Source organism: Mirounga angustirostris, unplaced genomic scaffold, assembly GCF_029215605.1.
Source record: "Mirounga angustirostris isolate CCGP_5_RB_7025 unplaced genomic scaffold, mMirAng1.0.hap1 SCAF_7, whole genome shotgun sequence".
Taxonomy (NCBI): Eukaryota; Metazoa; Chordata; class Mammalia; order Carnivora; family Phocidae; genus Mirounga; species Mirounga angustirostris.
This window is the reverse complement of record NW_026991715.1, coordinates 87,011,302-87,027,634: the sequence shown is the minus strand read 5'-3', so window position 1 is coordinate 87,027,634 and position 16,333 is coordinate 87,011,302. Positions and strand designations below refer to the sequence as shown.

General features: G+C 34.4%; 1 protein-coding gene across 1 annotated transcript in view; it reads left to right on the top strand.

Moving 5' to 3' along the window:
• The window catches only part of TMEM232 (transmembrane protein 232), a gene marked incomplete at its 5' end in the record, with an annotated part of 234,712 nt that overhangs the window by 10,762 nt on the left and 207,617 nt on the right, over window positions 1-16,333 (top strand). The window contains 5 exons of the mRNA XM_045864383.1: window positions 1,121-1,232; window positions 2,677-2,782; window positions 5,175-5,332; window positions 9,636-9,735; window positions 13,293-13,459. Of these exons, the coding sequence (XP_045720339.1) occupies window positions 1,121-1,232; window positions 2,677-2,782; window positions 5,175-5,332; window positions 9,636-9,735; window positions 13,293-13,459 (643 nt within the window). The remainder of the gene's footprint in view (window positions 1-1,120; window positions 1,233-2,676; window positions 2,783-5,174; window positions 5,333-9,635; window positions 9,736-13,292; window positions 13,460-16,333) is intronic.

Sequence of the window (16,333 nt, the reverse complement as noted above, 5' to 3'; positions counted from 1 at the left end):
CTTTGAAATGCTTGTCTACTCGCTCTGCACTTTCCCCAGGGGTTCCTTTCCATTTGCAAGACTTTAAATACCACATGTGTCTTTAATGACTCAATAGTGACTCCAAAATTGATGTATCTAGCCTGAACTTTTCCCCCCTGAAATTCAAATTCATATATCTGACTGCCTATTCTATGTCTCCACTAGGATGGCTATGGTTGTCTCAAACATAATATATCCAACATTGAACTTATTCTCTAACCTCACCCCAAATCTGCTTCTCCACCAGTCTTCCCCGTTTCAGAAAATTACAGTTCCATCCTTCCAGTTACTCAGTTCAATCATGACTCTTTTTTTTTTTTCTCTCATGCCTGATTTCTAATTCTTTGGGCAGTCTTATTGGAGCTAATGTCAAAATATACCCATTATCTAAACTCTTCTTTTTACTGACATTGCTATCATCTTGATCTAAGCCACTATTCCATCTCACCTAAGTATACATGTGCCTCCTCCCTTGCTACCTCCCACCTTTCCACACTCCAACTCTCAATAGACATTGGAATGATCCTATTAAAACTTAAGTTAAATCATGCCATTCTTCTTATCAAAACCCTGCAATAACTTCTCATCTCATCCAGAGTTAATCTGGCTACTTGTCACCTCTCTGACCTTACCACATACATCTTTCCTCCCTTGCTCATTTTATTTCAGCCACAGTTGGACTGATTTCACTTGCATGGAAGGAATAAAAATTTAGCTTAAATTGAATCAATACTGATATATGTGAGGAGATAAATCAGTCTTCAACATAATTGGAGCTGTGCTGGGTTTTACCTATGAAGGAGGCATATACCAACAAGACTTCTGGCAACCACTCCAGAAACTTTTCTTACAGAGGCTACAGAATTCTTTTACATCATGAGAATAATGTTTCTTAATCCAAGAGTATGATTAGATCAATCTAGGAGTCCTGTACACATATATATTTTTTTATTTTACTGATTTCTCTGTATGTGTATGAAACATTTTTATTAAGGTAAAGTACTTTTTCAAAAGAAAATAGTTACACTTAGCCCCTAGATATTGATTAATTAAAATTTGGGAACTGTTAGCTATAATTATTGATTTGTTTTTGGTTTAGTCCATCATTTTCAATCACAAAAGAATTCATCTTGAGATTCAACCAAACAAAAAATCCAAAAGAGAAGAAAGAATTGTTGGACCTAGCTAGAAAAAACATTCTAAGATGTAAGGTAATAGTACACTATTTGATTATTTAATATATGGACTTTCTGTTGTAGTCGGTGGGTGGTTACATGTTCTAAAATATCGAAAGTAAAAATAAGAAATACCTTTTTAAAATAATTAAGTATCATTAAAGATACTAACGCAAAGTAAAATTAAAGCTTACAACCAAATAATTCAATGTCAAATGGCTTTTTTAGGTGAAGATTCTCCATAAATTACTGAAGAATATAACTGTTGACACTAGTCCAAGAGTTCACCACAAAATATGAAAGGCTGGCAAATAGATTCTTGATTATAATAATTCCACTTTTTCCTAAAAAAAAAAAAGGTTGACTGAGATATCATGTGTCCCAAAGAAGAAAGGAAGCTTCCCTAAACCTTCACACGATACATGCACAGTATACTGTGTTCTTTCTCTGTAACAAACTATTCACCTAACAGTGAATAGTCTTTAAGAGTCTTTAAGAAAATGCAGTCTTTAAGAGTATGCCATTAATTTCTAAATTTTCAAAAACATATCAAAACAGACAGGAAGTGAAATAAATCCTTGTTTTGCTTTTCTTACATTAGATCCAGTTTATGTTAGGCAAAGAAATAATATACGTATTACCAAATATACATAATACCAATATACATATATATGGTACAAATATATACATGGTATATATGTATATACATATGGTACATATATACCATATTACCAATATACATAATATAAAAAAATTCATGAAATAACGGTTGCACAAACTGGAGCATAAATTAAGCCATCTTTTTTGTTGTGGTGGTTGTTATTTCCCAGTATTTCAGTTCACTGTTGCTCAGATATTTTAAAATTTTGAAAAAATTTGATTAGAAAAAGAATATTCTTCTGGTACGTATGCATGCTGAGAGGTGCTAGCAGGTACATTCATCAATGAGCTTCTGTCCAATTGGCTAACTGCTCCCTGGGGAAACCCCAGGAGTGGGCCCATTAAGGGAAGAGTGGCAGTCTTGGTATCTGTTTCATGTTCATTAATCTTAGTCCATTCACAGTGAAGTAGCCAGAATTTTCCGGCCAATTGGCATTAAGCTAATTTCTGTTGAATCACATTCAATATGCTTTTCCTTCTAGAATCAGAGATGCATTCTCTTGGTGGGGTAATGAGGTAGAAGTAAACCCTTGAAAGTAAGGAATGAGAATTATTTTTAGCAAATAACTAATGATATAACTCAGAATATTAACAAACATCCTTTATGTTTCAGCACTAATACAATTTACATAAAATAATAAAAAATAAAAATAATAAAAGCAAAAATTTTTAAAGTTTTATATAAACTGGCTATAGAGCATAGCCTCATAGAATGACTTTCAGAATATAGTTAAGGGATAATCAAAATAAATAAGCAAATAAATAAATTTGTAAGAAGCTATACCTTTTGATTTGCCTTTTTCATGCTTCCCCATAACAGAGAAAATTGGGTCTCAAAACCTTAGGCTCTGGGAAGCATGTACATCTTCCTACTGCATGGACGGAAGTAATATATCTCGCTCAGTGCAAAGGAGAAATCCAAGATGGTATGTACTCTTACTAAGCTCTTCTTAGTTACCCTGAGTGTTTTCTAGATTAGCAGAAAAGGCTTTAATATTTAGAAATTGTGCAGGAGTCAAGGAAAATTTGCCTTTCTCTATCGAAATATCTGGTAATGTTTTACTGTGAAAGCTCCTTTTGTAATTTTGAATTTATAAATTTGACTGCTCAACTTTTTAATTACAAAATTGTTTTAAAAACTTTTGTTCAGCACAGTCTTCATTGCTTTTCTCTAAAATCAGTAACTAATTAAAAAGTAATATAAAATGTCATTGAAGTGATTTTCAATTACAATAGGCAGTATACTTTGGAGAAACTTTTGGCATTTTATAATTCTTCCTCATAAAACGTTAACCAAATGGTCCTTTGTTTTCCACTTATTTTAAACAGCCGTTTCACTCATTACCTTTTCATTTATCACTTCTCATTTATATGTCTCCTTCCAAACCATCCTCCAACCAATAAAAAAGAAAGAAAAAAACATTATTTTTAAGGAGGTAAAATTCCTTCTATCATTATCTGAATTTTATGTGTAGGCCTTTTAAAATGAGTTTTAGAATGTTAACCATATAAGGTCAGAGAGTATTTCCCCATGTAAATTGAGTTTTGTAGGGCTATCTGGGAGGTTTCAAGCAACAGGAAGAATAAGAACAATTCTGTATTTAACTTGCCTTTATGGCACTTTCATCACAGTGCTATCCACAGCCTGACCTCTATTAAATGTTTAAATGATATTGAAATAAACACCCCTGGCTTTGGTGGTTTTGGTGACAACAAATAGTTAACTGTAAGGTGTAGCATGTAGACAAAAGCATGATCAACAACCAGCAGTTACTTACTTTTCTTTGCCCACTAAACCTCTTTTGTTCAGGTATCCTGCAATCATGGGATTCAGAAGAGGACTGGCCCTTCCAGCCTGGGGGCGGGGTAAGGGGCGGGGGGGGGGGGGGGGGTAGTAAGTCATGGGTGATCTAAAGTAATCATGGGATTTCCTTTTACTTGCCAGTGATTAGATTAGGAGTGGTCACAGGACCTCGTCCTAATCAGAGATTAGGTCTGAAAAATAGGTCTATTTGGAGTATTCTTATTGAATTGCTTTTGAAAAAGATAGGCCTAGGAAGAAAGCACCTCTTCCCTCCCTATACCTTTTGATTCCTCTCTAAATGGCTTGGTAAGAGAAAGATGCCTGGAGCTTGTGTGGTCATCACTGTCACCAGGTACATCAGAAGAACTAGAAAATGAAAGAAAAATGCATACAGAGGGCAGGTATATGAGCCAGCCCTACAGTTTTTCCATCTATGATCTTGTGAAATAATAAACATACTTATTTTGGAGACATTTCTTTGTATTTCCTGTTACACACAGCCAAAAGCTTTTTCATTCTTCAAGATACTGAACTCCAAATAAAAACCCTAAATAGGAATTCTTAGTACCAGCTCCACAACTGAAAACCCTCCACATCTGTGTCTTCCGTATCTCTTGTCTGCTCCTCATTCTATAGTTCACCCTCCATGCAGCAGTGATCATACTAAAATCATTTCTAGTGACTTCTGATTATGCTTAAAAGAAGCCCTGACTTACAAGGCTCTGTATGATCTTATTCTTAGCTGTCTTCCCTACTTATTCATTATGCTCCAACCATACTGATCTCCTTTCTATTCCTTGCATGTGTTGGGGCTTTTCCTTCCTCAAGTCCCTGCATTTGCTGTTCTTTTCAGATATTTACATGGCAGCCCTTCAAAATCTTTGTAATAGCTTGAGGTGTAATTTTCTCTAGGGCCTTAGCTCTACATTCTTCCTCATTCATCTCCCCTGGGTCCTATTTCCTCTGCCTTGATTTTCTAGTTTTCCACTCTTCTCTTTATAGCACTTATCTTTAGCACTATCTTTTGTCATCCAGTTCTGCTCCATTTCCCCATCATTATTTTTATGGCCTGGTGATCTATTTTGTGTTGGGTGGAACAGCTGGAGCTCCTTGGGCATCTCTCTCTCTCTCTTCTATCTCTAGCTCTGTAGTCTCTCCAGCTTAGTGATTTCTGAGTAATTACACTTCTTAGATGGTAGCTAAGTGTTCCAAAGCTAGCTATCTTGAAAAAGAGATCCAAGTGGCAGCTGTATGGCTATTTCTGAGCTAGCATTTTATTGGTTAAAGCAGTCACAAGACCTACTCAGGATCAAGGGGAATGGGCTGTGGACTTCACTTCTTGATGGGAGGGGTGTCAAAGAATTTGGAAATATTTAACATTTTACATTTTTAATATTTTAAAACCACAATCTGGTTTTGGTGACAACAAATAGTTAACTGTAAGGCTTAATTGTAGCATGTAGACAAAAGCATGATCTTCAAATTATGCAGTTTCTACCTTTTTAATATTTCAGAAGCTTTAAATATGCTTTATGCTTCCCTGGACCATGCTTCCTTTGATTATGATCATCTGCCTACCTTATTTTTTGTTGCGGAATCAGTTTTATATAGACTCTGTTGTGATGCATTCCAAAAGACATACTTATATTCAGTTGAAATAAAGCTGATAAAGGTATGTTTTTTTAAAATATTCTAAATATGTTGTAATTGCTACACATACTACATGTAGTCACATGACAGCTGTTTTAGGATCTAAACAGGCCATTTGGTTTTATTATGGAATATTCTCTTGTTTGATAGTTTGTTTTAATCTTCTCTCTACATGTGGACAATACATTATTACTTGATATCCAAATGGAGGTAGTTTGAGAAAATATATTTCCACCAACTATGTAAGAAAATAATATTTAATTAAAATCAAGTTTAAATGTATGTCTGCATATGTGTAACTTTTCTTTCTATTTTAAGGATTTTTAAATGCCACTTTCCATTTAAAAATGCCAACAGATAACCTTAACTAGTTGCCCAATTTGAGAAAATGAGTTGTTCTCTCACTATTCTGTGTCATTTAGAGCCGTAAGATAGGAAACTATCTTCATGGGGTTCATGTTTTAGAAGGTCTTGGATGTCATATGGTTCTACTCCCTGTGATGATTGCAGTTGCCTGTTGCAAAATTTATTATGAGTCCAAAAAATTTAGGTTAAGTAGTGGTTTATTGCAAAGAAAATAAAGAAAAGCAGAAGAAAAAAATATAACAATATATATTTTTAGGATATATGTATTTTAAGAATTACTTGCAAAAATTATTAAGTATTATTTGCAAGAATAATTTCTTATTCAGTTTTGACTGTGAACTGTTAGAAACCAAACATTGAAAATATTCATTAGTCAGCCAGGGCATTTTTGGAAGATAGTATATTTTAGTCCTTAGAAATCAAGCCTAGATCCTCTCCAACATGTTTGGGGGTAAAAGACTTACGGAGACCAGGAGAAATTCAGAGAGCACGTAATAGATGTAATGGAAATTGAACGTGCGAAGAACTGAGGCTTTGCATAGAAGAAGGATGGGAGAAGAGACGCAAGATGTTACCATGATGACTTTTTCCTGTTTCCCAAACTGTCCATTAAGGAGATATAAAAAGATTATAAAATTATTATAGAGATTTAAAAAGATATCTACATTTCTATATTAATGATAAAAGAATGAAAGGAGAAATATAAAGCAAGTCTGGTTTTCTCCCCTTTTCTTCTCATTCCCTTTAGTGACCATTTTCCATTCATGGCCATTTATATTTCTGCTACCAATAAATGACTCTAAAATAAAGTTTTAGCCATTGCACAAATTATTTATAATTTATATACACTATGTCATTTATTTATTTATTTTTAAAGATTTATTATTTTAAAGAGAGAGCACACGCACGAGCGGAGGGGAGGGGCAGAGGGAGAGGGAATGAGGGAATCTCAAGCAGACTCCCCACTGAACACGGAACCCTATGTGGGCCTCGATCCCACAACCCTGAGATCATGACCTGAACGGAAACCAAGAGTCAGATGCTTAACCAACTGAGCCACCCAGGCACCCCATCACTATGTCATTTATTTTTAAAAGGATTCCTATATCTTCTCATCTGAAAGTTTCGACAATTTGCCCAGGTTCGTATAATAGCTGTGTACACTTAGAACTTAACTTGCACAATATCTTGCACAATGATCATAATTTAGATGTATTAGACATATTAACTTATTTAATCCTTATAACAATCCTAAAAGGTAAGTGCTATTATTGGCCATTATTTTACAGACTGTGGCATAGAGAGTCTAAGCGAATTATTCAAGGTCTCAGCAGAGAAGGTTTTGAAACCCAGAAGGTTTTGAAACCCAGTGGACTCTCAGCTATAATGCTATACATTTACCTTGGCTCTCAGATTTACTAATTTCAAAGTCTACTCCTTATTGTTCTAGATAATATAAATTAGCTAGTAGAAATAAGCATGCTCTATAAGTACCTTTGATTTCAGGCAAGAAGCCATTTCAGTTATCTTCCTTGACTTTGTAGAATTTTCATTATATATCTGACAGTCAGTTGGAAACCTCCCTTTTGATCTTTTCTTTTTGACGGTATGATATACTGAAACGTATTGCCAGGGAAGCATCACCCACCTTCATATGCACCATTTTTTGATAAAGTAGTATATAGCTCAGCATTAGGAAAAGCCAGAAATATTTGATTCCATAATATTATTTACTTTCACATTTTGTGTGCCTTCTTTCCTCGGTATTTACCACTGAGTGTAGAATCCCATCTTAAGTATTAAAGTCTACCTAACTGAAGTGTAGAGAATAACATATAAGCAACGATAGTTTAATACATTTTCAATAGAAAATGTTCTTCAAGCTTCTATAAAAAAAACTTGGAGCACATAACAAACCATTAAAATATAACACATAATAAATATTATTCATCTTTTCTGTTTCACTATTAGATAACAGAGTCTGATAAATGAAGAGAAGTAGTCATGGAAAGAGAAGGAAAGAAGGGGAGTAAGGAATAAAGGAAGGAAAGATGGTAGAGTGAAGAAAGAGAAATTGACAAGGAGAGATTCAGTCTAGGAGGCAGAGCTCAAGCTGTCAAGCTACAGAAAGAATATGTACACAAATGAGACAAGGAAAGATGCACAGAGGGTCCCAGAATATTTTAGAGATACAGAAAGGCAGATTTTTAAATAAAAATTTAGACTTTCAGAATATTATAGATGAAAGCTTTTAAAACCATTTTTCCAAGCATAGTTATAACTAGGGATAGCCTCTGGGTCAGGTGAAACTCATGACCAAATTAGGGTATAATACAGTGATCATTCAAACTGATCTGTTTTTCATGTATTTTTCTATTTTGTACAATGTGAAATTTTTGAACATGAATTTTCCTTTCAGTATCCATCTCTAATTCCTTTCAAATTATTCCCCTTTGATTAATTTTCATTCATTGTCTATAACAAGGGGTATTTTTTATTTTAATATTCTCACTTAGGGGCGCCTGGGTGGCTCAGTTGTAAAGCGTCTGCCTTCGGCTCAGGTCATGATCCCGGGGTCCTGGGATCGAGTCCCACATCGGGCTCCCTGCTCGGCAAGAAGCCTGCTTCTCCCTCTCCCACTCCCCCTGCTTGTGTTCCTGCTCTCGCTGTCAAATAAATAAAATCTTTAAAAAAAAAAATATTCTCACTTAGAAAATTGCAGTATTCTTTTAAATGATCTGACAATTTCCACTTCCCATCTAACTTCAATCTCTTAGAGAAGCATAGTACTATATCAAAGTGATCTGTATGAAGAGATCCCTTGGATATCCTTCATAAATGTTTTCTTTTTATTTAAGTCTATAAATGGTGCATATTTATAATCTATAGATACATTTATAAATATTGGTGCTGCATTCTCAGAATTTATTTTACCAATAGAATTTTATGATAAAAATACTTGGAAATCACTGCTATAATAGAAAGTTCATGACTTTTGGTGCAACACAGTCTTGGGTTCAAAGTCCAGTCATGCCACTTATTTGTTAAATTGTCTTGGTTTAATCACTGAGACTTGGTAGAATCATCTTTTTTGTTTTATTATTGTTTTTTACATATGGATCTGACAGTACCCTGCATCATTGTTAAGAGGATTTGGACTACATGTATCTTGATAGTGATATTGTTTTATTTGTTTTTTTTTTCCATAATCTTATGCTTTAGCAATTTAAGAATTTGTGTTCCATTTATTTCTGTGGTTTGTGGGTTTTTTCTTATGTTCTGTGAAAACTTGCACATCATGTATTTTTGCAGATATTCCATTTTCTGTATTGTATGTAAAACAAACATGCTACACATGAAACTTCACAGAGGTAAGATAGTAGTGTTTATTTAGCAATGGCTTTTTTCATAAGGGAATTGGGATCTTAGTGTAGCATAGTATGCCCAGGCAAAATATTTCTCAAAACTATCTAAAGAAATGTTTTTTAAACTGTTTTGACTGAAACTTATAGAAAGAAATATCTTTGGCATTGCAATCCAGCACACACATAATGCACACTGATTTATTTCCCAAAACAAGGAACTGTGCAATGTACTATGATATTTTCTTTTCTCTTTTATTTTGTTTAAAAATCCCCTCTCAGTTGATTTCATGACTCACTTAAGGGCCATGACTTGCAACTTGAAAAGTACTATTCTATAGGACATGGAACAAAATAGCATTCAGTATTGGTCATTATATATAATGTAGAGATGATTTATAAGATTTTCGTGGCTGAACCAGTATTTCAACCTTGATATAAATGTTTTAAAGTTATTTCAAAAGCACATAAGCTCAAGTGAGTTTGAAATTGTTTCATCAAAAGCAAATGTAATAATAAAATGGTTTAGTTTCCTTATAGTTTCTAAACATCTATTGATGCAACACAAAAATATTTTTTTTCTTTTTCTTTTGACAGATTGGCTATTTGGTCTTCTTACGACTTTTTATATATTTCCTGCATGGTCACCTAGAAAGTTTTAAACAACATTTATTTAGGCTTCAACCATATTTATACGGTAGACTATCTTTATTTTCTGTACTTATAAATGTTTTATGTTATAGTTTGAGAAGCTCAGACTATCACTATAAAGAACATAAACTGTGTTTTATTTTTCATGAAAAGTAATAGGTACAGTATTTCAGAACAAGGCTTCTGGGCCAGACTGCGTGGGTTTTACTTTTAACTTTTCTACCTAACTAAGTGCATGATCTTGTTTGTGACTCAGTTTCCTCATCTGTAATAGTATCTACCTTTCTAGATTTCAAGAAAGTAATTTTATATTTTAGTAAGGTAATCCTAGTGACAATGTAGATACTGAACTAGAATAAGAAGAGTGTGGATGCAGGGCATCAGTTAGCTATGACATTAGTTGGGCAGGAGATGTTAACCATTATGAACTTGTAAAATGGGAATGAGATAGAGTAGGATAGTTTTGAAAAATGTTTAGGAGGAAAAAGACACTAAATTTGGTGATCAATTGGATCTATGCTATATATAAGGGAAAATGAGGAATTCAGGAGGAACCTTAAATTTTATATGCTGACAAATACAGTCAAGATAATGTACTCTAAACTGAAAAAATTCTGGAGAACCATTGGACGTGTTGAAATTTGAAGGTCAATCAGGTATATATACACAGTGAGTAGTTAGAAATACAGATTTGGAACTAGGGAAATAAGCAAAGGCTGGGACTCACTTATTTCATAGATACTAACATAGGTGATTTGACAATCATCCATGTTAACATGGCTGAAATAACCTTGGGGTGGAAGGTGTTGGGGGGGGAATTAATTCTAGGAAAAGGCTTGGAGAACATAAACATTTAGTAGATAATTGGAGTGCCATACATCAGTAAAGGGAAATAAGAGGGAGTAATGACATAGAAATCTAAAGAAGGGAGGCTCAAGAAGATCAACATCATCAAGAGCTGTAGAAGTATTAAATAATAGGAGGTCTGAAAGTTGATGGGATTCTGTAAGCAGAAAGTCATTGTTGATCTTGGGATCATTCCTGTTGGAGAGGTGGAAGCAAAATTCAGATTGGAGGTAAACAAAGAGTAAAGTGAAAGCTTAAGCATAAGACAGGGACGGTGAACTATTACAAAAAGCTTAGCTATAAAGGGAAAGAGAAATACATCAATAGTTTGGATGAAAAAACAAGGTCAAAAAAGAGTTTCACTTCTTCCTTTCCAATTTGGATGCCTTTTATTTCTTTTTCTTGCTTAACTGGTATGGCTAGGACTTCCATTACTCTGTTGAATAAAGATGGTGAGAATGGGCATCCTTGTCTTGTTCCTGATCTTGGAGGAAAAGCTTTCAGCTTTTCACCCTTGAATAAATGTTAGCTGTGGACTTGTCATATGCAACCTTTATTATGTTGAGTTACATTCCCTCTATACCTGCATTGTTGAGAGTTCTTTTAATCATAAATGGATGTTGATTTTTGTCACATGCTTTTTCTGCATTTATTGAGATGATCATATTTTTAGCTTTCATTTTGTTAATGTGGTGTATCACATTGGCTGATTTGGGGATGTTAAACCATCCTTGTATCTCTGGAATTAATCCCACTTAATCATGGTGTATGATCCGTTTAATGTGTTCTTGAATTTGGTTTGCTAATATTTTGTTGGGGATTTTTGAATCTATGTTCATCAGGGATATTGGCCTGTAATTTTCTTTTCTTGTGGCATCCTTGTATGATTTTGGTAGGGTAGTGCTGGCCTAATAAAATGGGTTTAGAAGAGTTCCTTCCTCTTCTATATTTTGGAAGAGTTTAAGAAGGATTGGTATTCTCTTTGAATGCTTGGTAGAATTCATCAGTGAAGCTGTCTGGTTCTGGACTTCTGTTTGTTGGGAGGTTTTTGATTATTGATTCAGTCTCCTTACTAATAATCACTCTATTCATATTTTCTATTTCATCTTGATGCAGTTTTCGTAGGTTGTGTGTTCCTAATAATTTATCCATTTCTTCTAGGCTGTCTAATTTGTTGGTGTATAATTGTTCATAGTAGTCTCTTATGGTCTTTTGTATTTCTTTTTTTTAATCCTTTTTTTCTATTGTAACATCTCCCTTCATTTCTTTTTTAAAAAAAGATTTTATTTATTTATCTGAGAGAGGGAGAGGGTGAGAGAGAGCAGAGCAGGGTGAGGGGCAAAAGAGAAGCAGGCTCTCCGTTGAGCATAGAGCCCAATGTGGGGCTCCATCCCGGGACTCTGGGATCATGACCTGAGCCGGAGGCAGACACACTTAACTTACTGAGCCACCCATGTGCCGCATCTCCCTTCATTTCTGATTTTACTTATATGAGTCCTCTTTTTTCTCTTGGTGAGTCTAGCTCAAGGCTTGTCAATTTTTCTTTTCAAAAAACTTCATTTTTTAGTTTTAAATAAACTTTTTAGTTTAATGGATTGAATAAAGAAAACAAGGTCAAAAGAGGAAAAGATGAGTATGTTGTAGGATAAGAGATAAAAAAGAGACTCAAGATACAAAAAAGGGAATATTTGGTGGAAAAAGTCATGGAGGAGAGAATAGGAGATAATAGAAGTGTTTTGGAGACTGACCAATGAATTGCACCACTACTACAAATTCTGACAGGGTATGAAACCAAGACAAGACTGAATAAGAATTTATGTCTATCATATCACTTGTTTTGATTTCTTCATACATTATAATCCTCTTTTTAACTCCTCACTGTGTTCAGCATAGTGACTCATTAAATAATTAGATGATAGTGGCAAATAAATTTTGAAAAATTATGTGAATAAGATCTCAAGATCTCACATTAGTTTGTTATTGTAGATCTATCCCAAGAAAACCAATAACTTTGTTTCATATAAGGATAAAATCCCCAATTTTGCCCTTCTGTCAAATACTGTTAAGTAGAGCCTTACTTATGCTATATCTCTGTCTTTAGCAACAGAATGATTTTTACCTGGGGCCATTAGCAACTGCCTCCTATATGTAGCCATATAGTAGAAGAGTAGTTATTGTTATTTTTTTCCACTGTCAATAGATTGAAACTCAAAAATTGTCTAAAAGTTTACAAAAAGAACAGCATAAAGATATTTCTGTAAATACCACATAGTGTTATGTTGAATGACATAATTGTTGTTATATTTAAAATATATTCTTTCAAAAATCAACAACAATAACATCTTGAAAAAGAATAAAACTGGAGAATGTAGGTTAACAGTGATGCTTTGTAGGATTACAGTTTCAAAGTATCCATTATGATATGATAACATACGAATGTTATAACTTGATTTATTTTCACCTGGAAGTTTCCAACCATTATTGTGCAGTAACTATACTTAATTGGGCATTCGACCATTATGCAATTGATGTTCTGAATTATATAAACTCTTCCGTATTAATTACTTACCTTGTAGTTTTCTATTATGCCAGCAGGGGTCATGCATAACATTATAAATCTTGAATGGATGGGGGAATGGATAGCAGTTTCAGCATCTAAGTACTGAATTTAATTATATTTTAGTAACTAAAAGACAAATGAAACACAATGCAAGATATTAATGAAATATTCATCACAAATTATTTTTCTTACAATAGCACTTTGTTTCTCTGGAGAGTCATATTACAAGTATCCAAACATCTTTTCAAATGTGCAATTCATTCTGAAAACCATGGAAATTATATGCAAAAGAGAACTCCCCTCTGGATCAATTTTTAGCCCTGTGGAAAACAAGAAAAGCTATAAGAACATAGATTCTGATATGGTGAGTATCCTAGTGCATAATGAGTCAGATAACATTAATATGATTAAATAATTGTGCTTGCCAATACTGTAACATTGCTGAAGATGAGTTTAGCTGGTAGTGGGGGTAGGGTGAGAGGAACAAATAGCAAAAACAATAAACCATATGCACAGTTCCTGGACAGTAGTTAATAGGATTAGCAGTGGGGCATCAGTATGCACCACTATGACTTTAAATAGAGTAATGTCATAATATCTTTTTCCTTATAGATTCCATCTCAGCTATTTAATCGGAAATAGCAACGCAATTTAATTTATAAATGAGGATTTTAAGATATTACATTTGTATTAAAAGGAAAGTGTATAAAGTACAGGCTATTAATGAGAGCGGTTGTCATATTTGATGCCTCCATAATTCATATGTAATTACATTTAAAATGCTATTAAAATCAACTGAAATGTTTTAAATGGTTCAGAATTGAGTAAATAAAATAATCTCTAGTATATGAAAAATTGTCTTTTAATTTCTAACTTGGACATTAGTGATCAACATTAGAGAAAACTGTCCCAATCATGTAATTCCTTGGTATGTAATAAATTATGTATTATGCGAACAAAGCTGCAGTGAGCCATATAATTGTTCATATATATTATAGGCTGATGTACCTCAAAAAACAAACTTCAATCTCTGGGGCTCATATGTATTTCCTTCTCTCACATATACTCCAAAAGAAAGCAGTGAACAGTTTGAAACCTTGCTTCTTTTGTTATTTTATTTTTTGTTACATGTACTTATTATTTCATAGTTTATAAACAGAAAATTTGTTTTTCTAATAGTTTCTTAAAAAGGAAAACATACGGGGGCGCCTGGGTGGCTCAGTCAGTTAAGTGTCTCTCTTTTTTTTTTTTAAAGATTTTATCTATTTGACAGAGAGAGACACAGTGAGAGAGGGAACACAAGCAGGGGGAGTGGGAGGGGGAGAAGCAGGCTTCCCGCGGAGCAGGGAGCCCGATGTGGGGCTCGATGTGGGGCTCGATGGGGGGCTCGATGGGGGGCTCGATGGGGGGCTCGATCCCAGGACCCTAGGATCATGACCTGAGCCTAAGGCAGATGCTTAATGACTGAGCCACCCAGGCGCCCCAAGTGTCTGACGCTTAATTTTGGCTCAGGTCGTGATCTCGGGGCTGTGGGATCAAGCCCTGTGTCTGTCTCCATGCTCAGCTTGGAATCTGCTTGGGATACTCTCTCTCCCTCTGCCCCTCTCCCCACTCATGCGCACTCTCTCTAAAATAAATAAATGAATAAATCTTAAGGGAAAACGTTTAACATAAGGGAAGTTGAAACAACTAAAAAAATTTAAGATTCCTTTTTCAAATAGTTGTATTATGATTTGCCTCACAGTTTTCCCATGCTTCTCTTGGGCCCTTTCTAAAACCAACTAAAACATAAGTATTTAAGGAAACACATTTAACCACATCTATTTGTAATCATTATAGGCTTTTGTGTTTTCTCTTTGGCTCATTACTTGGTGAATCATTGACATAGAGTGACATATGCTAAGTAATTTTGAACCTTTTGGTTATAATTACTAATGAGCACCAATTACTTCATGCACAAAAGGGATCTTGTTTTTAAGTTTAAAGAATATTTTAACAATAAATATATAATCTATGATACTGAACAATGGTAAGAACATTGGTCATGAGAAGAAACACCTGCTGAGCAACTGACTGTATGATTCAGAGGAGGTCTGTTGAGCTCTCTAAACCCCCATTTGCTTATCTTTAAAAAAGACTGCTGCCACCACCACCACCACCACCACCATCATCATAATCATTATTATCATCATCGTATTCACCCTAACTAATCTATAGGATTGTTGTGAAGATTGCAAAAAAGCATGTGCCTTGTAAATTATTGAGGGCCGTGAAAATGTTAACAATTATTATTGAACATTATATTTAGGAACTCACTTTAACTTAGGCAGTTAAATATAGTAATTTTCATCTAAGGACATGATTATGCTGACTAAATAATTGTGTTTTACTATGAAGTTAATTGTGCTTAATGAGTGATTTGAGTTTTTTGCTTAAAAAAATAAGATATTGTGAAATCTTGACAATATGAGTGTTCTAGTTATGAAGCAGGCAACCTTCAGTGTTGATTCTGCTTCTCTTTAAGAATCTAAATGTTCAACAAAGCAGGAAAGAATATCCAATGGAAAAAGGACAATCTCTTCAACAAGTGGTGTTGGGAAAATTGGACAGCTACATGCAGAAGAATGAAACTGGACCACTTTCTTATACCATACACAAAAATAAATTCGAAATGGATGAAAGACCTAAATGTGAAACAGGAGTCCATCAAAGTCCTAGAGGAGAACACAGGCAGCAACCTCTTTGACCTCAGCCACAGCAACTTCTTGCTAGACATGTCTCCATAGGCAAGGGAAACAAGGGCAAAAATGAACTATTGGGACTTTATCAAGATAAAAAGCTTTTGCACGGCAAAGGAAAGAGTCAACAAAACTAAAAGGCAACCTATAGAATGGGAGGAGATAATTACAAATGTCTTATCAGGTAAAGGGCTAGTATCCAAAATCTATGGAACTTATCAAACTCAACATCCAAAAAAAAAAAAAAAATCCAGTCAAGAAATGGGAAGAAGACACAGATATTTCCCAAAGAAGACATGTAAATGGCCAACAGACACATGAAAAAATGTTCAACATCACTCATCATCAGGGAAATACAAATCAAAACCATAATGAGATACCACCTCACACTGGTCAGAATAGCTAAAATGAACAACTCAGGAAACAACAGATGCTGGCAAGGATGCAGAGAAAGGGGAACCCTCTTACACTGTTGGTGGGAATGCAAACTGGCACAGCCA